This window comes from Topomyia yanbarensis, chromosome 2 (genome assembly GCF_030247195.1).
Source record: "Topomyia yanbarensis strain Yona2022 chromosome 2, ASM3024719v1, whole genome shotgun sequence".
NCBI classification, from domain to species: Eukaryota; Metazoa; Arthropoda; class Insecta; order Diptera; family Culicidae; genus Topomyia; species Topomyia yanbarensis.
In genome coordinates, this window is record NC_080671.1 from 164,745,653 (window position 1) to 164,766,995 (window position 21,343).

General features: G+C 38.0%; 1 protein-coding gene across 1 annotated transcript in view; it reads left to right on the plus strand.

Moving 5' to 3' along the window:
- The window catches only part of LOC131682005 (chromosome transmission fidelity protein 18 homolog), a 78,242-nt gene extending 70,213 nt beyond the window's left edge, over positions 1 to 8,029 (plus strand). Inside the window, exons 9-10 of the mRNA XM_058963134.1 lie at positions 6,625 to 6,685; positions 6,782 to 8,029. Of these exons, the coding sequence (XP_058819117.1) occupies positions 6,625 to 6,685; positions 6,782 to 6,882 (162 nt within the window). The 3' untranslated portion in view covers positions 6,883 to 8,029. The remainder of the gene's footprint in view (positions 1 to 6,624; positions 6,686 to 6,781) is intronic.
- The last annotated feature ends 13,314 nt before the right edge of the window (positions 8,030 to 21,343 follow it).

The following is a 21,343-nucleotide window of genomic DNA, read 5'->3' on the forward strand; positions in this document are numbered from 1 at the left end:
TCTGAACGATACCCCGATGCTGCTGCCGCTATAGTGAAAGGCCACTATGTAGACGACCTGTTGATAAGCGTAGAAACTCCAGACGAAGCCGTTCGCATAGCCAAAGAAATCCAGTTAATACACCAACAAGCAGGATTCCAGATGCATCATTGGATATCCAATTCTCCCCAAGTACTCTCTGCACTGCAGGATGTCTCATCTACAGAAAAAGACCTCAATATAGGTGCTGTGAATTCAACCGAAAAAGTTCTTGGGATGTGGTGGGATACGTCAACGGATACCATCACTTACAAGATTTCGCCAAATTGCAATCAAGAGCTCATATCAGGTATACGTCCACCCACAAAGCGTGAAATGCTGAGAGTGCTCATGTCAATTTTCGATCCACTTGGAATAATTGGGCACTTTCTAATGTTTTTAAAGGTTCTTCTTCAGGAAGTTTGGAGAACAGCAGTTGGGTGGGACACACCAATATTGGAGGCTCAGCAACTAAAATGGCATCGTTGGCTGAACGTATTACCGAAATTAGAAAGCATTCGAGTGCCACGTTGTTATCGCATACGCACTACTCTTGCACAAACAACAACTATCCACCTACACACATTTGTGGACGCAAGCGAGACGGGATATGCGGCTGCTGTATATCTCAGATTTGAGGACGGTGACACAATTGAATGTTCACTCGTAGGATCGAAAACTAGAGTAGCCCCACTAAGATTTGTCTCAATTCCACGCCTAGAGCTGCAAGCTGCTCTAATCGGAGCACGGCTTGCAAGAACGATCGAAAATTCTCTCACCTTTCGTATCTCTCGTCGGGTGTACTGGACAGATTCTAAAAACGTACTGAGCTGGCTCTGTTCCGACTCGCGACGGTACTCACAATATGTGGCTCATCGTGTTTACGAAATTCTGGAGTTAACGGACACTGATGAATGGAGATGGACACCCTCAAAAGACAATGTCGCCGATGATGGAACTAAGTGGCAACGTGAGCCCGACATGAGTGCTTCAAGCCGATGGTTTCGCGGCTCAAATTTCATCTGGAGTAAAGAGGAAAATTGGCCACAACATGATTACGACAAACACTCCACACAAGAAGAAAGTCGCCCATACCTCTTGATTCACGAAGTTGCCATGGAACCAATCTTGAATGTTGAACATTTTTCCAAATGGAGACGGCTGATCAACGTGATTTGCTGGGTCTTCCGATTCATTGCCAACACCCGCTCTAAAATCCAGCAAGGCACTGTAGGACCGCTGACGCAAGACGAACTATTACAGGGCCAGAATTACATGATCCGGGCAGCTCAGCAACAGGCCTTTCCTAGAGAATTTTCCATACTCTCTAGCGTAGAGCCGCTTCACGAAGTAGAGCTGCCAAAGACAAGTTCACTCTACAGTTTGTCGCCCTTCCTAGATTTGCAACGAGTAATGAGAGTTCATGGAAGAACCGCTAAATGCAAATTTGCTACCGTACAATCGACGAACCCGGTTCTGTTACCCAAGAATCACATACTTACCGCATTAATCCTGCGAGATTTTCACGAACGTTTTCATCATCAAAACCATGAGACGGTGATTAATGAAGTGCAACAGCTTTTCTATGTTCCAAAAATCAGAGTCGCGTACGGAAAAGTCAAACGAAAGTGCAATGCTTGCAAAATTCGGAGTGCAACGCCAAAGCCTCCTGCGATGGCAGATTTGCCACCAGCAAGATTGGCAGCCTTTTCACGCCCATTTTCATTCGTGGGCATAGATTATTTTGGTCCCTTCGTAGTATCTATTGGTCGGAGAACGGAGAAACGTTGGGGGGTATTAGTGACGTGTCTTACCTTGCGAGCGGTGCACCTTGAAGTCGCTCATTCTTTAACTACCAGCTCATGCATAATAGCTTTACGCAATTTCATGGCAAGGCGGGGCGTGCCAGTCGAAATCTACAGCGACCAGGGCACTAATTTTAAGGGCGCAAGTAAGGAGCTACAAATTGCGTACCAGAATGTAGATCACGAGCTAATAATGCGAGAATTCATTAGCACTAACACCCGTTGGACTTTCCTACCTCCGGCCTCCCCACACATGGGGGGTTGTTGGGAGCGCCTTGTGCAATCGGTTAAACGAAATTTGATGCAGGTGGTGGCGAGTAAGAAGCTTACCGACGAATTATTACAAAACGCTTTGACGGAGATCGAAAACGTTATCAACAGCCGCCCACTTACCCACGTACCTATGCTCGAGAACGGCGTTGCCTTGACGCCCAACCATCTTCTTCTGGGCTCGTCGAGTGGATGCAAGCCTTTAACAAAATTCGACGACAGTGCTAAGGGAGTACTCAATGGGTGGAAGATGTCCCAAGTATGCGCTAATGAATTCTGGAGGCACTGGGTTAAATCTTACCTACCAGAAATTACACGAAGAAAAAAGTGGTTCGTTAAAACTAAGCCGATAGCTGTCGGAGATGTGGTGATCGTTGTGGATCCAAATTTGCCGAGGAACTGCTGGCCAAAGGGACGAGTAATCGATACAAGAGTGGCGAACGATGGTCAGGTGAGATCTGCAACCGTGCAAACTGTACACGGTATATACGAACGTCCTGCGATCAAGTTAGCAGTTCTTGACATCGTTACAAATGATAGTAACCCGTTGAGTGAGGATCGTCTTACTAAGGGGGAGTATTGCGATCCTTCGCAAGCCCCTCGTCAAGATACTGCAAAACACAACCCTACTGGGCAACGATCGTCAGATAAGCGGAAGCTGTGAAACGAGGAGGAGGAATAACTGGTCGACGCAAAGAAGACAGAAGAAAAGATCGCGCTACTAGTGCACTGAAAATTATCACGATTGAATTATTGTTTATTTGCTATTGAATTTATTTAAAAGATTTATCGCCGATGTACGCTGTACTGCGTATTATTGAATTTTGAAGGATATTGAAATTCTGGTAGGAAAAATTAATATTGCTCTATAAAATATATTTACAATTTAACATAACCTTAGGTACTAGGAAAGTAGGTTAGAATCTGGCTGATGAACGAGAACTTGGATAGTAGGACGCCACTAAACGTAATCTTTATGAACTAATTTGTATATGAGCTAACCTACTGTATTTTCTAGGAGATTTATAACGACCCGAATAAAGCGTTACAATCACGGAATTTCCCTGCACGTTGTAGAAACAACAAGTAGGATTATGCGACAAAATGTGAGCTTTCACAGCTTCACGTTTGGCAGTGCCGCGTTTATGCTTTCCACGTCTTGAGGTAGATCTCTTGAACTCCACGTCTCCATCAGTGCAACGGTACAACATGTTTCTAGAGAAATATTTGAAAAGGTTAACCAAGACTTAATAGTGTTTTCAAGAATACTTTACCCGCAATGCTCTCCATAGCCAATCGTGTTGAGAAAAAACTTTCGACACACGGTTATTACCTCATCGTTTCCTACCTTTAAAGTACAGCTGTAGCTGTTAAGTTTCTTTAGTTCTAAACGACTTTTCATTGAACGACGCTTTTTCACAGAGACTCTCTCAACTCTTTCCCGTATATAGCTTGCCCGATCTGTATCGTCCAATTCCCAGAATTGTGAGTTAATAATCATTTGATCATCTTTTGAAATTTTATTATATGCGGTTTTCGCAGCTTTTCTTACTTGCAATAATATCTGCCGAAGTAAAATGAGCTCAACATATAATTTCGGCGCTTACCGGAGAAGTGCAAGAGCTGCTTTCATTTATGAAACACTGGATAGGGAATTTTGAAAAAGGTGGTAAAATTTCCGGATGCACCAAAATAGTTCAGGCACGCGTGAACAACACATTTCTTCTTTTCTGAAAAATAACCAATGTCAGCGGTTATTAAAACAAAAAAATATTTAAGTAACGTCAGATTTTTGCAGTTATATCTTTGATAGATTTCTACAACTTACCTATCGTTTTTCTTGCCGTTTTGGATTCCGTGTTGAAGATATGAAGCTTTCGTAAATATCAAAAAAATCACCGTAGTTTGACGAATGTCAAATTTACCATAATCATTTTTACATACGCCATCTGTGAGTCAATCACGCTTTGATTCGCCAATGCCAATCAACCATCCGGCCATACGATCTTTATCTTCAAGTCTGATTATGGGCGGTGCTCCTCGTGTAGAAGTCGAATATCGCTGTTTCATTTTATCGCAGAACTTCATACAAACGAGACGCAGCACGGACATAACTACCTTTCGTCACACTATCCACGACTTTGTATAGTTGTTCCAGATGGTACAGCATACGTTTTTTGGGAGCCATCATAACTAAAATTCAGCTACGGTTTGACACATGAATTAGTATGGTGAAGCCCGAATTCCGTGACAATTTGTCTACCAATAAAAAAATCCCCAGATAAATAAAAATTTTGCGAATTCGATGATTACCTAACAAACCTAAAAACAAAAGAATTCGGCACCGCCAAGCTAACGCATTTGTGCCTATCAAATAAACGAACTGAATAAATATTATTATGATACATTTTAAATTTTTTAAAAATCGCGTTTTATCGAGGTAAAAACACGTTATATTGAGTTACTTTGTATTTGTGTTATTATATAACAAGGTATGACTGTAGTGTGTTATTAAAATGTGCAATTTCAGTTCTAGTTCTTAGAATGCCATTTGAAAATTCAAATACACGCTGTTGGAGATATGTACCTCAAATATAAGTACGTAATAATTTTTTCCTCGATTTGTGGGCCCAACACAACATATATAGCCCATTAAGGAATATTGAGATATTTTATTCACAAAGAATAAAGATATTTTATTCACAAAGAATAAAGCACGTATCCACTAGACAACACGTTCCATGGCGACATCACCGGGCACTCTAGTGATATGGAAGATCTCACACTCTTTTAGCATTTTAGCAGTACACCAAAAAATAAGTATTAGATTCACGGTCCGCGCGCGATTATCCAAGAACACACACGAATATGCGAAAGGCACACGGTTATAAAATAGAATTCATACACGCGAAGTTACATACATGTTAGCACACGCGACATACTAACGCACACGCGATCGAACACGTTAACGTACAAATGCTCGAGCTCTTCGCGATGATACACACGATCGCGAGTCCCTACGCCCGCACATACCTGAACCGTACAATGAATATCACATTCAGAATCACGGCCCGCTACAATTGGCCTAAAGCAGTGTTTTAGTGGGCGACATTGCCTGTCTCGTCTGCAAATTGTAGTATGTGATTCTGACGGGGAGCCCTTCCGAGAACCTAGCTCTACAGCTCCAGTAGGACAATTCTCGAAAAAAACAAAGAATTAGTAATAATTTGATTGTCAATCTATTTTAAATTCCCTTTATCGCTGATTTAATTTGACTTTCTAGATTTTTCACACTGATGTTGTCCCATGTTGATTTAATCGTTTCTCTGAGCTCTGCCAATTTAGTATTCGTTATCAAAAACATCGCGAAACTTCATGCTCTAAATGTTTTCAATTGATATAATGTCCGAGGAAAAAGTTATAAGAAATGTCTCATCACACTGTTAGATGGATTAAAAGCGTTTTTTAAACGAAAGTTACTTAAACAAATTTTTCATTATGCGGCTAATGCAGTAAAATAATAATCTTAGCCAAAATGACGTTTCGCACGATGAACTGAATTTTTATATTCTAACGTCAAAATAAGACCATTTTAACCGATTCGACACCACTGTTTCAGTAATGTTGTTATTTTATTAAAAAAATATTCGTTCGGCATTTTTATGAATCCGTTTAAGAGAAAAGATATCAGAAACAACGATATGGTTTCCATAAGGTACTTTATTTTCGAACAAAGTTATTGTCAGATGTACACTTTATGTCCTTAAGTTATTATTTTATGCAAATTTTATTATGATAAATAGTTACTAATTAATGCACATCCAAAAATGGACATACATTTACCCCTGCTTCCCTTAACAGAAACTCAGAATAAAATTCACTAGTAGGTACCGAGTAGCATCATCATATCTTCGCTATTAACCCACCCTATCAATAAAGAAGCGAAACTAATCAAACCACACCAGTTTCATGCCATCAAGGATCAATTTTGGAAATATTTTTATTATTCAGATTGATTGCATCGTGCGGAGAGGTAACGTCGTGCTCGCGAAAGATGTGTGCTGCTTTTCGTCGGAACAAAATTGAAATACTACAGGACTAAGTTTGATTGAACAGTTGATAGAAAAACTCTATCCACTCCACTCTGTGAGCATTTGGTGTGCTTGCTTGTCTGCCTGCTCGTTCGAGATACAGAACTTCCTGGTTCCTATTTCTTTTCGGTGGATCGAAAAGATAGATCCAATCTTACTTTTGATTGGTTTGATAGGATTGGTTTTGTAACTAAAATTGATATTTTAAATCAAGTCTGCTTACTCATCTTTTCTGTTTTATTATCGAGGAAATTGAGCGACTTATACAAAGAAATGGAATGTGTTCGGCAATTTTGCACTTTGAGATGGGGATCAGCTATAAATTATGAAGATAGCTGTTAAGTCTCCAATAAGAGAGAGAATTTTTACGTGACCTTTGCTCTCATTCGATTAATATATAAAAATAAGTTTTGGATAACAAAAATAATTTCTTTTTTCAGGTCTGCAAGGATTTCTTTGGAAGAATTACAACAAGGGAAACAACTATATCTGTTCAAGAAGGTATGTTACAATTAATTGGTTTACAATTTTTCAAATCATTCATCTCAAATCTCATATTGTTTTTGGTTTATCCTAATGTATTTTCTTTTAAATTAGGTGGAACGGACACAATTGTTAAAAGCCCTATCTGGTATCGCTACAAGGAAGGCTACAACAACGCTGTGCGGAAGGATGTAACTTTACAGGATTTGATGTAACTGTGTTTGTCAGTTTCTTCATACATACTCTGAAATATTATTAGCAATAAATATTTATCTGGTGGCAACATGTGGTGAATACTTTTCAATAGAAGCAATCCATCGGGTTAGAAATTCGATATATTACGCTCATAAAGTATACCGGAAGAAACAGATAAATTATCTACAAATTCACTTCACCAAGTAATAGTTGGTAAGCACGAATAAAATAATAATTTGTTGCTAATCTAATACTAGCTACATTGCCACACATAATCAAGTTCAAAAGCTAAGTTTCCAGACAATCTTCCAACACCACCCGGTACGGTTACTCTTTAAATTTTCCCGCACTACCCTAATCAAGGGAAACTTATCCGATAACTGCCAATCTGTTGGGCCACTAGTGCACCTACCCACATCAAAGCATCAAAGTTTCCAGCCGAAAACCATCCACTTTTACAGGCTTTTTACGTCGCATCGAAACCACTGTTTCTCTCGCTCCTTTTCGGGCGCTCCAGCTATAGAAAGTGTTCTCTCGCCGAGCTACAACCAACGGCCTCCCATTTAATCCGCTTAATTTTATTTAACCCAATTTATTTAAGCAATTACCTAAACTTTTGCTCATCTTATTAAAATTTAATCGAATGTGATCAACGAAAACAGTAAAGGATGCCGAAAGATCCTGAATGGAAAGCTTTCTCCGAGGAAAGGTAATTCAGCGGCATATTCTGGTAGAGCTCTGCTACGGCAGCAGGTTTTTGCTACTGGAGAACTTTGTTCTGTACTGAAGTAGATGGGAAATACGGCGAGTAGCGGTAGCAGTAGCATGAAGGAACATTTCGTCAGAGATAAAAGTGAATCGTTACAAGATTGCCGGAAGTGCTGTCGTGTGGTGTATGTGTGTCGGGGGACTAAATTGAGTAAAAATTAAAACAAATTTTCCACCGGAATGGCACTTGGCGATGTTGAAACTAACCGAGGCTGTGGGATATGCACAGGTGTCAATGTGTAAAAGTTGAGGCGGTAAAAAAGTTGTTCTATTCTTTTTACGGCATTGTGTAAATGGGCGTTGACTCAGTTGACTGGCGTTAGCGTGTAATTGAGCTGTTTCTATACGTGGTAATGTTAACACGTTTTATGACTGTTGTGCGGTAGTAATATATGCAATATACTGCCGCTATACGCATAACTGTCCCATGTGCTATGGGAGTCCCTATTAATATGGGACAATTATGCGTAGAGGGGTAGTATAGGAAATTTTCGGTTAAAAATGTACGTCAAATCAGATTGTAAGGGAACATGAAACTTTCGGTAAAACCTGCACAAATCTCTAAAAAGTTTTCAATCCTTCCAAAGTCATTAAGATATAATGTACAAAGGTATTGTGTGTGCGTGTTAATGATTTTTTGCAGAATTTTTAATTCATTTTTTCAAAAAAATTAGGATTTTTCTGTGATCGTTTTTTATGCCTGGGGGGGGGGTCATAAAAAACGATCACACGGCAAGAGAATTTGAAAAAATCAGTGCAAAAAATAATAACATAAAACATACTGTAAAATTAACGGTCCATCCAAAGAAAATTGTGATGGATTTTACCGTTGTTTCATTTAGTGCGTGAGTGTTACTGAATGGACAAGGGACCACACAATTGATGCCCGTGACTATCACAATTATACTGGATTATACCAATATGATAACCGTAGTGGTCTAGCGGAGATTCGTTCAAATAGAAAAACAGGTATTTTAATACTATGTTGCGTTTCGGCTTCGCCTCATCAGAAACCGACACTAACACATTGTCGGAATAGATTAGCGCCGGCTTGACGCAAATCCCTTAAAACTAAAACACACTATGTGTTTCAATCAAACGACTGATCAAACGTGATGTCCCGTGCGAGCAGAAGTTCTGTTTATGCCGATGAGACACAAGTGAAGCCGAAACTTGTCTTGGCTTAGCAGGCCTATGCGAAAGCACTACGCTATATTTCACCCTAAGGAGGAAAATTTGGTAAAAACCAAAATTTCTCACTAGGGTGAAAATTTGTTGGTAAAAACCAGTCTATATAGCAAAGTATTTTAAACTTGTTTGTTCGACCCCTGGGTGTCTGTACTAGTTTTATTCCAATTGCTTACTTCACTAAACGTAGTCATTTTTGACTCATTGTTTAGCGTTCATAAAAGGTAAATTGCCAGGGTAACAACAGATTTACTTTTTCTCAGATAAATCAGGAAAGTAATACAAAAATAAAATGACGGCATTTAATTTGTGCAACATGCAAAAAGACGTGAGATTTTGGCATTGATACGGAATTTTTCGCAACTTGTCATGAAAAGGGTCCTTGTGATGTTGGAGTATTGAAACGAAACGCAGATAAAGCGAGTTGACAAGGCCACCGTATAACAACAACCGAAGAACTATTTCCAAGCCTGATTCAAAAATCCACTATCAGTTTTTTTTCGGAATCCGAATACAATAAAATGGAAAAAAGCTAAATAAAATCGTTATACACGTGTAAAGCAAATTTCGGGAACACAGTGATTCCATAGTCTGAAGCCTCAAAATGAAAACTATATTATTGTCTAACGGTATTCATTTTCGACGAAAGAAATATGTGTTAAATTGTAGCTAGAGAAAAGAAAAGCCTTGTGAAAAATAGAACGAATAAAGTTAAAAAAGTGTTTTACTTATTTCTCCTCATGCTTCCTCTGGATTTTTGATGCAAAAATAAATAATGCCGAAATATGATCCTTTCAAAACCACCTGAATTTTTATTGAAGTGGAATTTCTAACCAAAGATGACGATCAGCTATTTTGAACGCGAGGACAGGATCTGCAATGTCTGAAATTTTTTCTGTTGCACCCAGCTTGTAAGTAACTGATGGGTTTCTTTATTCACAGCTGCTGTGACTCGCTGGAGATAAATGGTGAACTACACTGCCCATAAACGCATAAGAGTCCCATGTGGATTTTTGTCGAAAATGAGTTATCCGTTGGATTGTATTCTGTATCACCACTGAATCCCGCTGCACAAATAAGATTACCGGGTTTGTTCAGAAAATATAAAAAAAATACCAAAACATGGTTGTCCCATCCATTTGGCTCAATGGATGGGACAATCTTGAACAGCGTTTTTCTCGGCTTGCTGTTTTTCAACATGGGACTCTTATGCTGTTATGGGCAGTACAGGCATTGCATTTATCGCTCATATGAGTAAATGCTCCCGGATAGTTTGCTACTGCGACAATAAAAACTCACATTTTCACACGAAAAGTTATTGGCACTCACACAACTTCTCTGGATAAATACAACGTGTTATTTCTCCGGATAAATAAAACAGCCGGAGAATGATTGAATGAGTTTATCACGGTATTCTTTTTTCGCTCGCTGCTTTCCTGTCGTTATTCCAAAACACGACAAAACAAGTCTATCATATTTCTTTGCCGCTTTTCTTTGTAATTAAGTGTATTTTTTGAAGTTTTTATTGATTTCCACGAAATTATAATTTTATCACCTTCTCCGGTGAGAAGGAAAAAGTCAAATAAATTTTATCCGGAAAATCATTCTCACGCTATTTGTGGAGACGGAGAATTTTGCGACTCATCTCGGAAAAGTTGGACATCGGATAAGCTTCTTCTCGCGTGAGTGAGAGAGAATTACAATGCCTGGTGAACTATCATGCGTGTTGCGGAGACAACGAAACTGGATCTAAATAAAACAATTTATTCCGTGGTAGAATTCAATTATAAAATTCCTGTAAAATGTTACTTCTAATTCAGTGTTCAATAATTCATCAACTTTTCTACATACTTTTAGCGATCTAGCTTCGGCTAAATTCTCTGGCAACACTGTCTATTCCGAGCGATCGTACCCTATACATTGTATATGATTTATGTTGTGATTCCAGTCGAATTTAGGTATAAAGTGTTACCTCAATGCTTACACTGACCTATGCCAATAATAGCTATTAGTCAATCGAACGCGGTTATGATCTCAACTTCACCCTTTTCGTCTAGAATAAGGTAGCATAAATGAGCAGAAATTAGAATAGATTGTTTTCATCTAACACTAAGTCTTACCTAGCTTATGTTGCTATTTACTAGGTTATTCACTAGGTAGATTTAACATTAGCCATAGTAGTAGATTTATAAATAATTAGTTTAAGTTTTAGCTTAGTTCACTTTTGATTTTGTATAGCAGTAGGATATAGCATCGAGTAGGTTTTACTATGACGATATGTTTATGTTTAGGTCCTTCAGGTTGTTCCTGATCCTTTCATCAGGTCGGGTGCGGCGTGTAGTGGCTCAAAATTTAATGGGGGCAACGAAGCGTTAGTTGCTGACGGGGCGTAGTCAACAATGCGGTTTAATCGTTTCCATGCATGTGCGGTGTATACATAGATTTTTTATTTAAAAAAATTGTATCTCCGAAACCTCTAGATCTAGCGGTCTGATATGTTTGAATATGTTATGTGGAATTGAATGGTCTTTCAAATAGAAATATAAAAGTCTGGAGGAGTTAAGGCCCCTCGCAGTGAAAATCAAGTAAAATCAATTAATGCATATTTTGTTCATGCAAAACACAATATTTTTCAAAGTTTGCCATTTTTTCTTGAAACTACACTTAAACACTTTTCAATTGACCTACAACCGATAAAAAGCGGTGCAGCGGTTCAAAAGTTATGAATTTAAAAAAATCATTTTCACGATTTTTTGCAGCAGTCTAACATGGAAAGAGATACCCTAATAACTAAAAAAATTCGTATCTAATATTTTTCGGTAAGGAACGATTCTATCAAATATTACAGAATTCTGAGAGATCGCATAACTTTTTTTCATGGAATTGCTGAATAACTTCATCAAAATGTTCCGATTTATGTAAAATCATTTCACTAGTTCATAAAGAATTAAATAATGTATGAGTACTTTAAAAGTAATTATTAGTTGAGTAGATATGTCCATACAAAGCTTGATAAAAATTACATCATTTAACGCAAATTTATTAATTACGGAATATTTTCTATAAGGGAAGGATTAGGGGAACCCGGGGCTATTAAGGCAGTGGGGATAATTCGGACCCCCTCAATTTCTCAGAAAATAGCAAAACTTTCTGACTATCGTACATATTCGTGGAACCGCTATTCTGAAACAACTATTTTGAGAGCTGAATTTGATTCTTTGTTCTTTGTAGAAAGGATATACAACGTGTATCGTTGTTTTGCCATTCTCAAAACAAAAATCATTATAATGGAGAAACCATGATTAAAGCAACAAATAAAAGTGAAAAAATAAAAGGTAAGTGCTTTGGAAAGCTTAAGGCTCCTGTTTTATGGAATGATTTTTGTTTGGGTGAAAACACAGATATTTTCGAGACGCTCACCACTTTTGTGCGAAATGAGCGTACGGGGCAATTCGGTCCCCCTATTCCGTCATCCGCCGTTCAGCGGCTTGCGGCTGCGCACACCATTGCACGCACCACAGCAAAGCAAATACATGGGCCGCTAATCGACAGCTGTGACTTACCAGATTAAGTTTTTGTAAACCAATTATTTTTTTTTATTCTTAAGGAGTATTTCTTATAAATATTTCATAGATAAACATAACTACATTGTAAAACAGTGAAAGAAAAATGACGGTCTGAATTGCCCCGTAGGGAGGTCCGAATTACCCCTACATTGTAAAAGAATGGAAAAACGCAGAAGTTTGCAAATCCTTGCTTAGCGCTGCCATTGAGTGGTGCCAATGAACCTTTTATGGCACCAAAATGTAGTTGAGGTTTCAAACTAACAATTGGGACTTTTGACCGGTAAGTTTTTTCACATCTATCCACCCAAAAGGGCGATTTGCTTAAGTAGGTCCGAATAGCCCCGGGTTCCCCTATTCATTCCAAACTTTTAAAATTACCTTAAGGGTCCGAAACAAAAGAATTCTGCGCTTAGTCAAGTCTCCCCATGTTCCCCTATGTTATGTCTGTACAAGAATAATGTTCTTAGAATAACAATTCTTGGTATCTCGTTTTGCTTAATTTTGAGAACATAGGGTAGACGACCCCTTATTCATATCATTAGTCAGCACGTCACACTATTTCATTGATAATTCGGCCAACTATCACTGGATTGCGCTTAAATTACTTTCAACATCTTTGCTTCATTCCTAAGAAGTAATACAATGGTAAAAAAATCACATTTTTGAAGATTTTTTGTAAAGCAATTTTTGTTTTTATATGTCAACGAAGATTAAATGTAAGAACACGTTTAATCTACCTATCAGTGTGATGAGACATTTATTATAACTCTTAGAACTCCCTTTTCGAATATTAAGACCGTGGGGGGTAATTCGAACCCCCTCGTTTTATTTAGGAAATTGTAAGACTTTCTGGCTGTCGTACAGATTCGTTATCATAAAACATTAATTTTGACAGATGAATCTCATTTTTTGTTTTCTTAGAAAGGACATACAACATGTTTCATTTTTTGCCATCCTCAAAACAAAAACCATTATAACCGTAAAGCCGTGATTAAATTGATTTGTTGAAAAAATAAAAGGTAAGAGTTTTGAATAGCTTAAGGCTCCAATTTTATGGAATGATTTTTGTTTGGGTGAAAACACAGATCTTTTCAAGACGCTCACGACTTTTGTGCGAAATAAGTGACCTCCTATCCCATCAACCACCGTTCAGCGGCTTGCGGCTGCGCACACCATTGCGATCGCCACAGCAAAAAAATACATAATGCGCCAATCGATCTCTGTGTCTAACCAGATTAAGTTTATGTAGCGCAGTTCATTTTTTATTGGTTAAGAAGTTTCATAGCCAAACATAATTAGACTGTAATAAAATTGACGGCCTGAATTGCCCCGTAGGGAGGTCCGAATTACTCCTAAATTGTACAAGGGTGGGAAAATGTGGAGTTTTGCAAATCGTCGCCTAGCGCTGCCATGGAGTGATGTAAATGAACTTTTATGGCGCCAAAATGTAGATGAGATATCAAACTAACAATTAGAAACATTGACCGATAATTTTTTCACATCTATCCACCTAAAAGGGCGATTTTATTAGGACATTCATGAAGGGCACTACAAAAAAGTTACGAATAAGGTGGGTTATATTGACCCAGATTTCAAATTCTATTTTGAGACACATTTTCAGTCAAATCTATATGAACTTGTACCCAAATTGTTATAGTTTCTGGTAAATATTATCGTTTTTGACCAGGTTGGCCAGCGGGAATCGGTGCCGAAGTGGGTCCTGTTTGGCATGCAGAACCGTCATCATAAATCACAAGTTTATTGACAAAATACTAATAATAAGCACAACCAACTCAAAAATGAGAATGTACATATCAGTTTTGTACATGATTGGACCGACCTTGGATGTTCCGCATTACGCTTCCGATGCTGATTCCGGTGATACCATAGTATTTCTCATAATACTGAACAAGTGGCAATGTGGTCAATCAATGAAACTGATCCCAATGTTTTGTAATATTCTTGAGAGCCTATATAAAATCCCGTAGAACTGTCTAATTCGTGAATCTATTTCTAGAATTCTGCAGTTTTTTTTGAAAACATTTTTTCACGTTGCATTGGCATAAATTTCTAGTTCGAGTGCAAAATTGACCGTATTGGTCACATAAAGAAAATCCGGAAGATCTGGAACATTCGCTGAACTGATCAATTAATAAAGCAGATCTTAGAACCATGGGTTTTTAGTGTTTCTTGAATTCTCATTTGAACGAGTTCGTACTTATGACTTACACATGTTCTTTTTTGGCTACATAATGACCTTCCGGGAGATCTGGAACATCAGTGGTACTGTCCAATTTATGAACCTTGTCCTAGAACGCCATTTTTTTTTGAATATTATTCGCATTAAATCGGGATTATTATTCGCATAACTTCGTACACTGAAAAAAATTCAAACGTTAATTCTATTTGCTTCAAACCACTTAAAATCCATATGAAGAAGAAATGCTAATGTTATTACGTGCACACATACCTTCTATGTGTCAACTGTATAAACTAGGTATGCGCACACATAAGTTATATGTGTCTATTGTTATAGAATCAGGTTTTATGTGCCTTATGGTTACACAATGTGAATGTAAGATTATTATGTCTTGTAAATACACACATTAGGTTTATGTGCCAGCAAATAGTGCCTATCTGCCTTCACTAATTGCAAAAATCCATGTGTAAAATCAAAAGGGATAACGTTTAAATTTTTTTGAGTGTACTTGTGACTGGGATATAGACCCTATTCGAAGAAGATCCGGAACTGATTCTGGATGTTTATAGTTTCCTCGAAAGTTTTTTTTTAGTATTAGTATTGCAAAGAAATTGTATTTGTGACCGGAACAAAGACCATATTTGTGAACTTGCCAATTCTACGCCTGATCATCCGAAAAGTCAACGGGTCTCTGCCCCAGTCACAAATACGAATTTATGCGAATGTTATACCCTTATATGTTTTCGAAAATATCTCAGAGCTCTTTGACAAGGTTCATTAACTGACCAGCTGCGCGGATGTTCCGGATGATTTTCACGTAGAATCCAGGGTCAATAGTTGAGTCACAGTGGTAATATCATTTAGACGAAATTTTATATAAACCACCGACTGTTTAAAAACTTGTTTCCCGTGAATTTTACCAGCTGGAAAAAATATAGGGGAAGGTGGGCCAATTCGGACCCCAGCTATTTCTCAGATATGGTTACATTATGAAAAGCGTATATATCATTTTCATGGCTGTCATGTAGCTCTCTTCTGTCTCACAAAATTTAGCGGTTCTTGCGGTTTACGTGTGCGTGCGCTAGGGGCAAATGTTGTTTCGGAACACATTTTTTGAAAAATGTGTAAGCCGGAAAACATGATTTTTGTTGGCAAAACAAATTAAATCAAGTACATTATCGTGATTTTGGATCAGAGGAAAGTGTGCGCATTCGGGGGAGCTTTCAGGAAAACATAAGTTTTCGCAAATCGGTTGACAGATTTCAACGTTATAACTCATAACCTATTTTTAGGTTATTTGACCCAGCTCTTACTTTTTTATTTTATATTTACTACAAAGTTTTATGTATCAAAGAGAACTTTTCATTTTACAATTCTAAATTTAATGAAAATAAAACGGGAATAACTTAGGTTAACCCTCCGGAAGTCGCGCTTTTGGCCCACTGAGCCGCTGGTGCTCTAAAACGATTTCGCTAGATTTTCAGAGCAGCCTGCACTCAGTGCACTAGCGCAACTTCCGGAAGGTTAAAATAGGAATTCATTTCTATTGCAAAAAATCGATAAGAAATGGGTGGTCCGAATTGGAACAGAGTTGGGGTAATTCGGACCTTTCATGTACTTTTTGCAGAACCGTTTATGCACAATACGGTAAAAGATCGGAAAAAATCGCCTTAGAAAAAAATGTGCGCAATTGATCAGGCTTTCAGGAAAAAAATATTTATTTGTCAATCGGTTCACACATTCCATTCTACAGTATTCTTTAGCTCATTAAACCTTACTAGGTCCGAATTGGCCCAGTTCCCCTATGAATTAATTAATAACAGACTGACACTATGTACAACTTTTGGCTACACAAATAACATATATTATTATCAAATCAAAATCATAGAAAAGATGGGTTACCCCCTCTCCCCTATTTTGTACAATATGAATGTATAGTATGGCTAATTTTAACTAAAAGCCAACATTTCGGTAAATGCGGGACACTTTCCTGGACGTTTTATCATGCCGGACAAGACCTTGAAATCTTGGACTGTCCCGACTGATTCGGGAGTGTGGTCATTTTACAATAGCAAACCTTACCCCTTTAAAATTTATGAACAGATAGGTTTTTATATTTTTATTTCATAACATAAATTTTTGATTTAAAAAACCTATTTTTTCAGTTAATATTTCTTTCGAACAAGGATTAACTCCCTGCAACTGGTTCTCTGATGGTTTTGCTGTACAAAATACGGTTATCGAACAATGTGTTTTTGGAAATTGCTCCATGCAAAACTAATACGTCTAGATTCATAAATCGAACAAAACCGTAAAGTTTGGTTTAAATTCATGATGGTCATGTTTTATTGTTAGCTATTTTCTCCTGGAATCCCTTTTTCAGCTAACGCAGCTTTTGTACCGTTTCTGATCAGATATAACCTTTTTGATAAAGTGTAATATTTTCGTATCAAATACATCTTTGGAGCATCAGCTGCGTAACCTAATTTTTCAGGGAAATGTATTAGTCGATAGAAAATTCTGTGAAGCGAAATTTATCCTTCCTCTCAAGTGTGATTGATTGATTACAGAAAATCAGTTTTCAGATTCCTTCCGCTGTCGCCAGAAGACACCTTACGAAATTGAAGTGGTTTTGCTCAACGAAATTTCTCCAACAACGCCAACTGCAGCTGAACACCGACCGGGAAGGAATGGAACGCGGAACTAACAGTTTTCTATACTATACCTATTTACAAATGCCAAGTTTTACGTTGTGAATAATTGATGCACTACTCTTTGAAGGAAAACGCTGTGGCCGCTTCGTCGGATCGGATGCCACGACGGGAGCGATGCATTTCAATCAACTAAACTAATCTTCACCCTTTGCATGCCAGCTCCCCGATGGCAGCAGTGGGTGGTGCTACCAGCAATGTTTTTGCATCTCTGGCGCTTCCGAAAGGTACGCGGTTAAGACACTTCCATCTTAATTCTTAGCTCCCCAGAACGGTAGGGAGCGAATTTTGCTTCCAGTGTACAAACATCGTCCGAGTGATCCGCAGGTGCACTTCGTTGCTCTTGCTTCAGCTTTATTGAATTTTCCGGTGATGCTGCTTCGAACGACGTACCAGAGACCATCAGCAGTTTGGAGCTACGAGATCTGCCAGGTCGGGGCGGGGTACCCAAGACTCAAACTCTCGGCTTATTTCGTGCATATAATCATCTTGTTAAAGTGTAATTTGATGTTGTTTAAATTATCAATATTGTGCATACTGAATAATTAATTAGCGTCATGGTCTAACTTTACCGTTAGCTCCTTGTTCCGAGCAGCGGAAGAGCAGAGATGGCTCATCATCCCCAGTACCGCAAGTATTTGGAGCTAATTCGGGAAGCAGTAAAATTATGCTTTCGTAAACCACCCACTTAGCACTGCTTTTTATGGTGATGGGCAAATGGTTGCTTGACTGGGAACGTCGGGTATGTCTGAGAGGCGGATTGGGTTCGATCGGCGAGAGCGACCTGATGGTTCAAGACGTCTTGGCAATAGTGCAAACTTATTCTTTAACATTTATTTATTTGATTATTGATTTTTGTCATGCTACACCAAACGCCACACAAATGATATAGGGTAAAGAAGGAAAAGTAAAGCAAAAGTCAAAATGCCGCTCGGTTTGTGTTGGTCTCCAGTTCCCTGTGAGCCGAATCCATCGTTTGTTTAGAAATGGCCTCCACGCCGAGCGAATCGGTGCCGGAGCACCCGTATACTTTTCGGCAGCCTGGAATATCGTGCCACTACATAAATGGAGTTTGCAAGAAACGCATTTCTCTTATGAGCTATTCTTTATGCCTACGTGTGTCGCTGTTAATTTGATAACAAAAGGGCAGCCCCGGTAATTCTCGCACGTTCCGTCGAATAATACGGACCAATTATCACTAGTTAAAAAATAGTTTCTAGTGGATTGAGATTAGAGTGTTAAAACGAAGTGAAACCTCGACTCGCCATTCTCAAACCATTTTAAATATCATTTTTATTGCGATTAGACGGCCAATTGAAGACTATGACAAACAAACAATTTTTAGCAGCCTCTGCAATACTTCATCGACGTCGAACCAACAGTTTTCTTGTCTAACAATGACGATGCCTGCGGTCTATTAATTGTTTTCCCAGAAAGCAAACAATTGAAAAAACCAACTAAAACAATAAAATCACATTCCCGACAAGCTTACCGATTGACAAATGCAAACATGCTGTCTGTGTGTGGTTCTGGATGATTGAAAGCAGAAAAATCCATGCTGAAATAATTGCATTTCACAACAATTTCTTTCGCGCCCTCGAACGTGGCTCACCTCTGCCATATCGATTGGAGCGAGCTTTGATTTTATTGCATTCCACGAATAATTTCCAATAGCACGCACTGAATAAATAATCAGGATTCAGTCTCACGTACCATCAGTAAGCCTGTAGAGGCCAATAAAGTGCAGATTCGAAAACAATCGCATAACAATTGAATTACATTTTCATCACTTTCCATCATCAATCGAATCCCGGTCGTATCGTACTGAGTTTATTATCCCCACAAGAGCTAACAGTGCATGTCGGCATGCCACACGGCACGCGGTGGAATCGATGCCATGGCCCAATAATGAGTTCTACGAAATCAATTTCTTACGCTTTAACGCCGAAATCAACACCTTTGGTTCACATCCATAGCCATACGGGAAGGGCACTAACGATCAACCAAAACAATGTCATCAAGGGCTAATCACACGTTTTCGGTTGGCACCCCTCCGATCCGGTCATGATTGTCATGAATCCTTGATAGCATTATTTGTTAGCATTGCCAATAATGATCAGCAAACATCGTTTGAATTCCGACCGAGTGGGTACCTGCCTGCTGTTTATGTTGAAGGGCATCATCGCCACACCCTCCTTGTTCGTGGAAAGAATGTTGCGCCGAGTGTCTCCCATCCAGAACTAAACAAATTATGCGGAGGGCGAATGTGATTGCAGCTCTGTATTTATCGAGTGAAGTGGTTCATGGTGCGTCGAGTAGAATTAAATCTTGGGCGGATGTGAACGACACCCGGCGAGAGGTAAGATAATTGGCTCTTCATAGCACATCTGTTTATCGGCAATTATCAAAACAATTCAGCATTTTCGAGCAGAGCTCTTATTTATCTACTATATTGTACTACATGGTGTACAATATAGTGGATAGGGGAACATGGGGGGATTTGACCAAGCGCGAGATTCAACAATTCAATATTAATTCGTCAAAAGGGCGAAAGTGTTTTTTGTAAACAAACTTGTTTCGCTCATTAGTCTGCTGCAGAGTGGAATTTCATGAAAAATATGCGTAAATGTAAATTTTTACCCTTCGTAGAAGTAATTTCAATTGTTTTCTGCTTCGAAATTATAGTAAATTAAGAGAAACCATCAAAATAAAAGTTTGTTTACAAATCTTATTCGCCCTTTTGCAAATTTAATATGGAATTATCAATAACGTTTTCTATTTGGTTCTTAAATATTTTTTTAAATATTTTCATACTTGTTTCTATTTCGTAAAGTAATTTTGAAAGTTTGTGGAGTTAAAAATTATTTCCTCATAGAAAATATACCGTAATTCATGAATTTTGTTAAATGATGTAATTTGTTATCAAACTTTGTATGGACAACTCTACTAGAGTAAGGTTTTTTTTATAGATCTCATATACCATGTTAATCCATATGGAATAGTGAAATGATTCTACATTAATCGGAATATTGGAATAGTTATTTATAAAATTAGCACAACATTGGACGAATTTAGCGCCAACTCGAACAAATGTTGGCAGCACCCTCTCAGATTTTAATGAAACACCTGTACATGAGAACTTTGTCACAAAAAGCCACTTTGCATGCTTTGTTATTCCAAAAATGATCTAGACTGCCTTTGGAAAAGGGCCAAACTTTTTTTACCAATTTTTTTCAAATGGCTGTCTAGTCTAAAAATGACAAATCCTACAAAAAATGTTGTAGAAGTGATTTTCACAAAATTAGTCAAGTTTTTGAATAAAAATATTGAAAAAATTCTTCATCGACTCCTACACTGAAAAAAATCAATTTTAAAAATTTAAAGTCTGTTTACAAAAAAACCCCATTTTTGATTTGGATGAAATTTTGTTCCAAGATAGATAATTATGTTCTTTCAAGAAAAAAAAGTTATTTGAAAAAAACTTTTCTTTGTCCAAACTGATTTTTTTTCAGTGTATTTTTATCGAAAACTAAACCAATGAAAGTCATAATCATCTCAGAATCCATTTTCCCAACTGCTAGTTGCCTGATACATGCAAAAAGTATCAGTAACGATTTCGGTAGGGGAATTATGGTTAAAACCGACACCTTAAGCTTAACACTTTTTCTAAGTTGCCACAAAACCAATAAAATTATAATTTTTATGCAGAATTCTTCTTCAGAAAATTCTTAACAAGACTTAATTTTTTCAGCGCTTCAAAAAATTAATTTCATAAAAAAATATTGGTTGTAAAACTTGGAAAACAAAGTGACTTTTTGTAAGCACTGCGGGTAAAACCGACACCCCATAGGGGTAAGATCGACACCCCCTTTAATTTATTTTCTCTCCACTTTATTAAAATCTTTATCTTTATTAAAAATGAGATATATGCGTGATTAAAAAAGTGTGAGTATGTATGATGCAAATATGTGCTTTTTATTGCTTCATCATGTAGTGAGGGGAAGAAAGTTCGAAAGCGTAGTACTATAAATAAGAGTATTTTATGCTA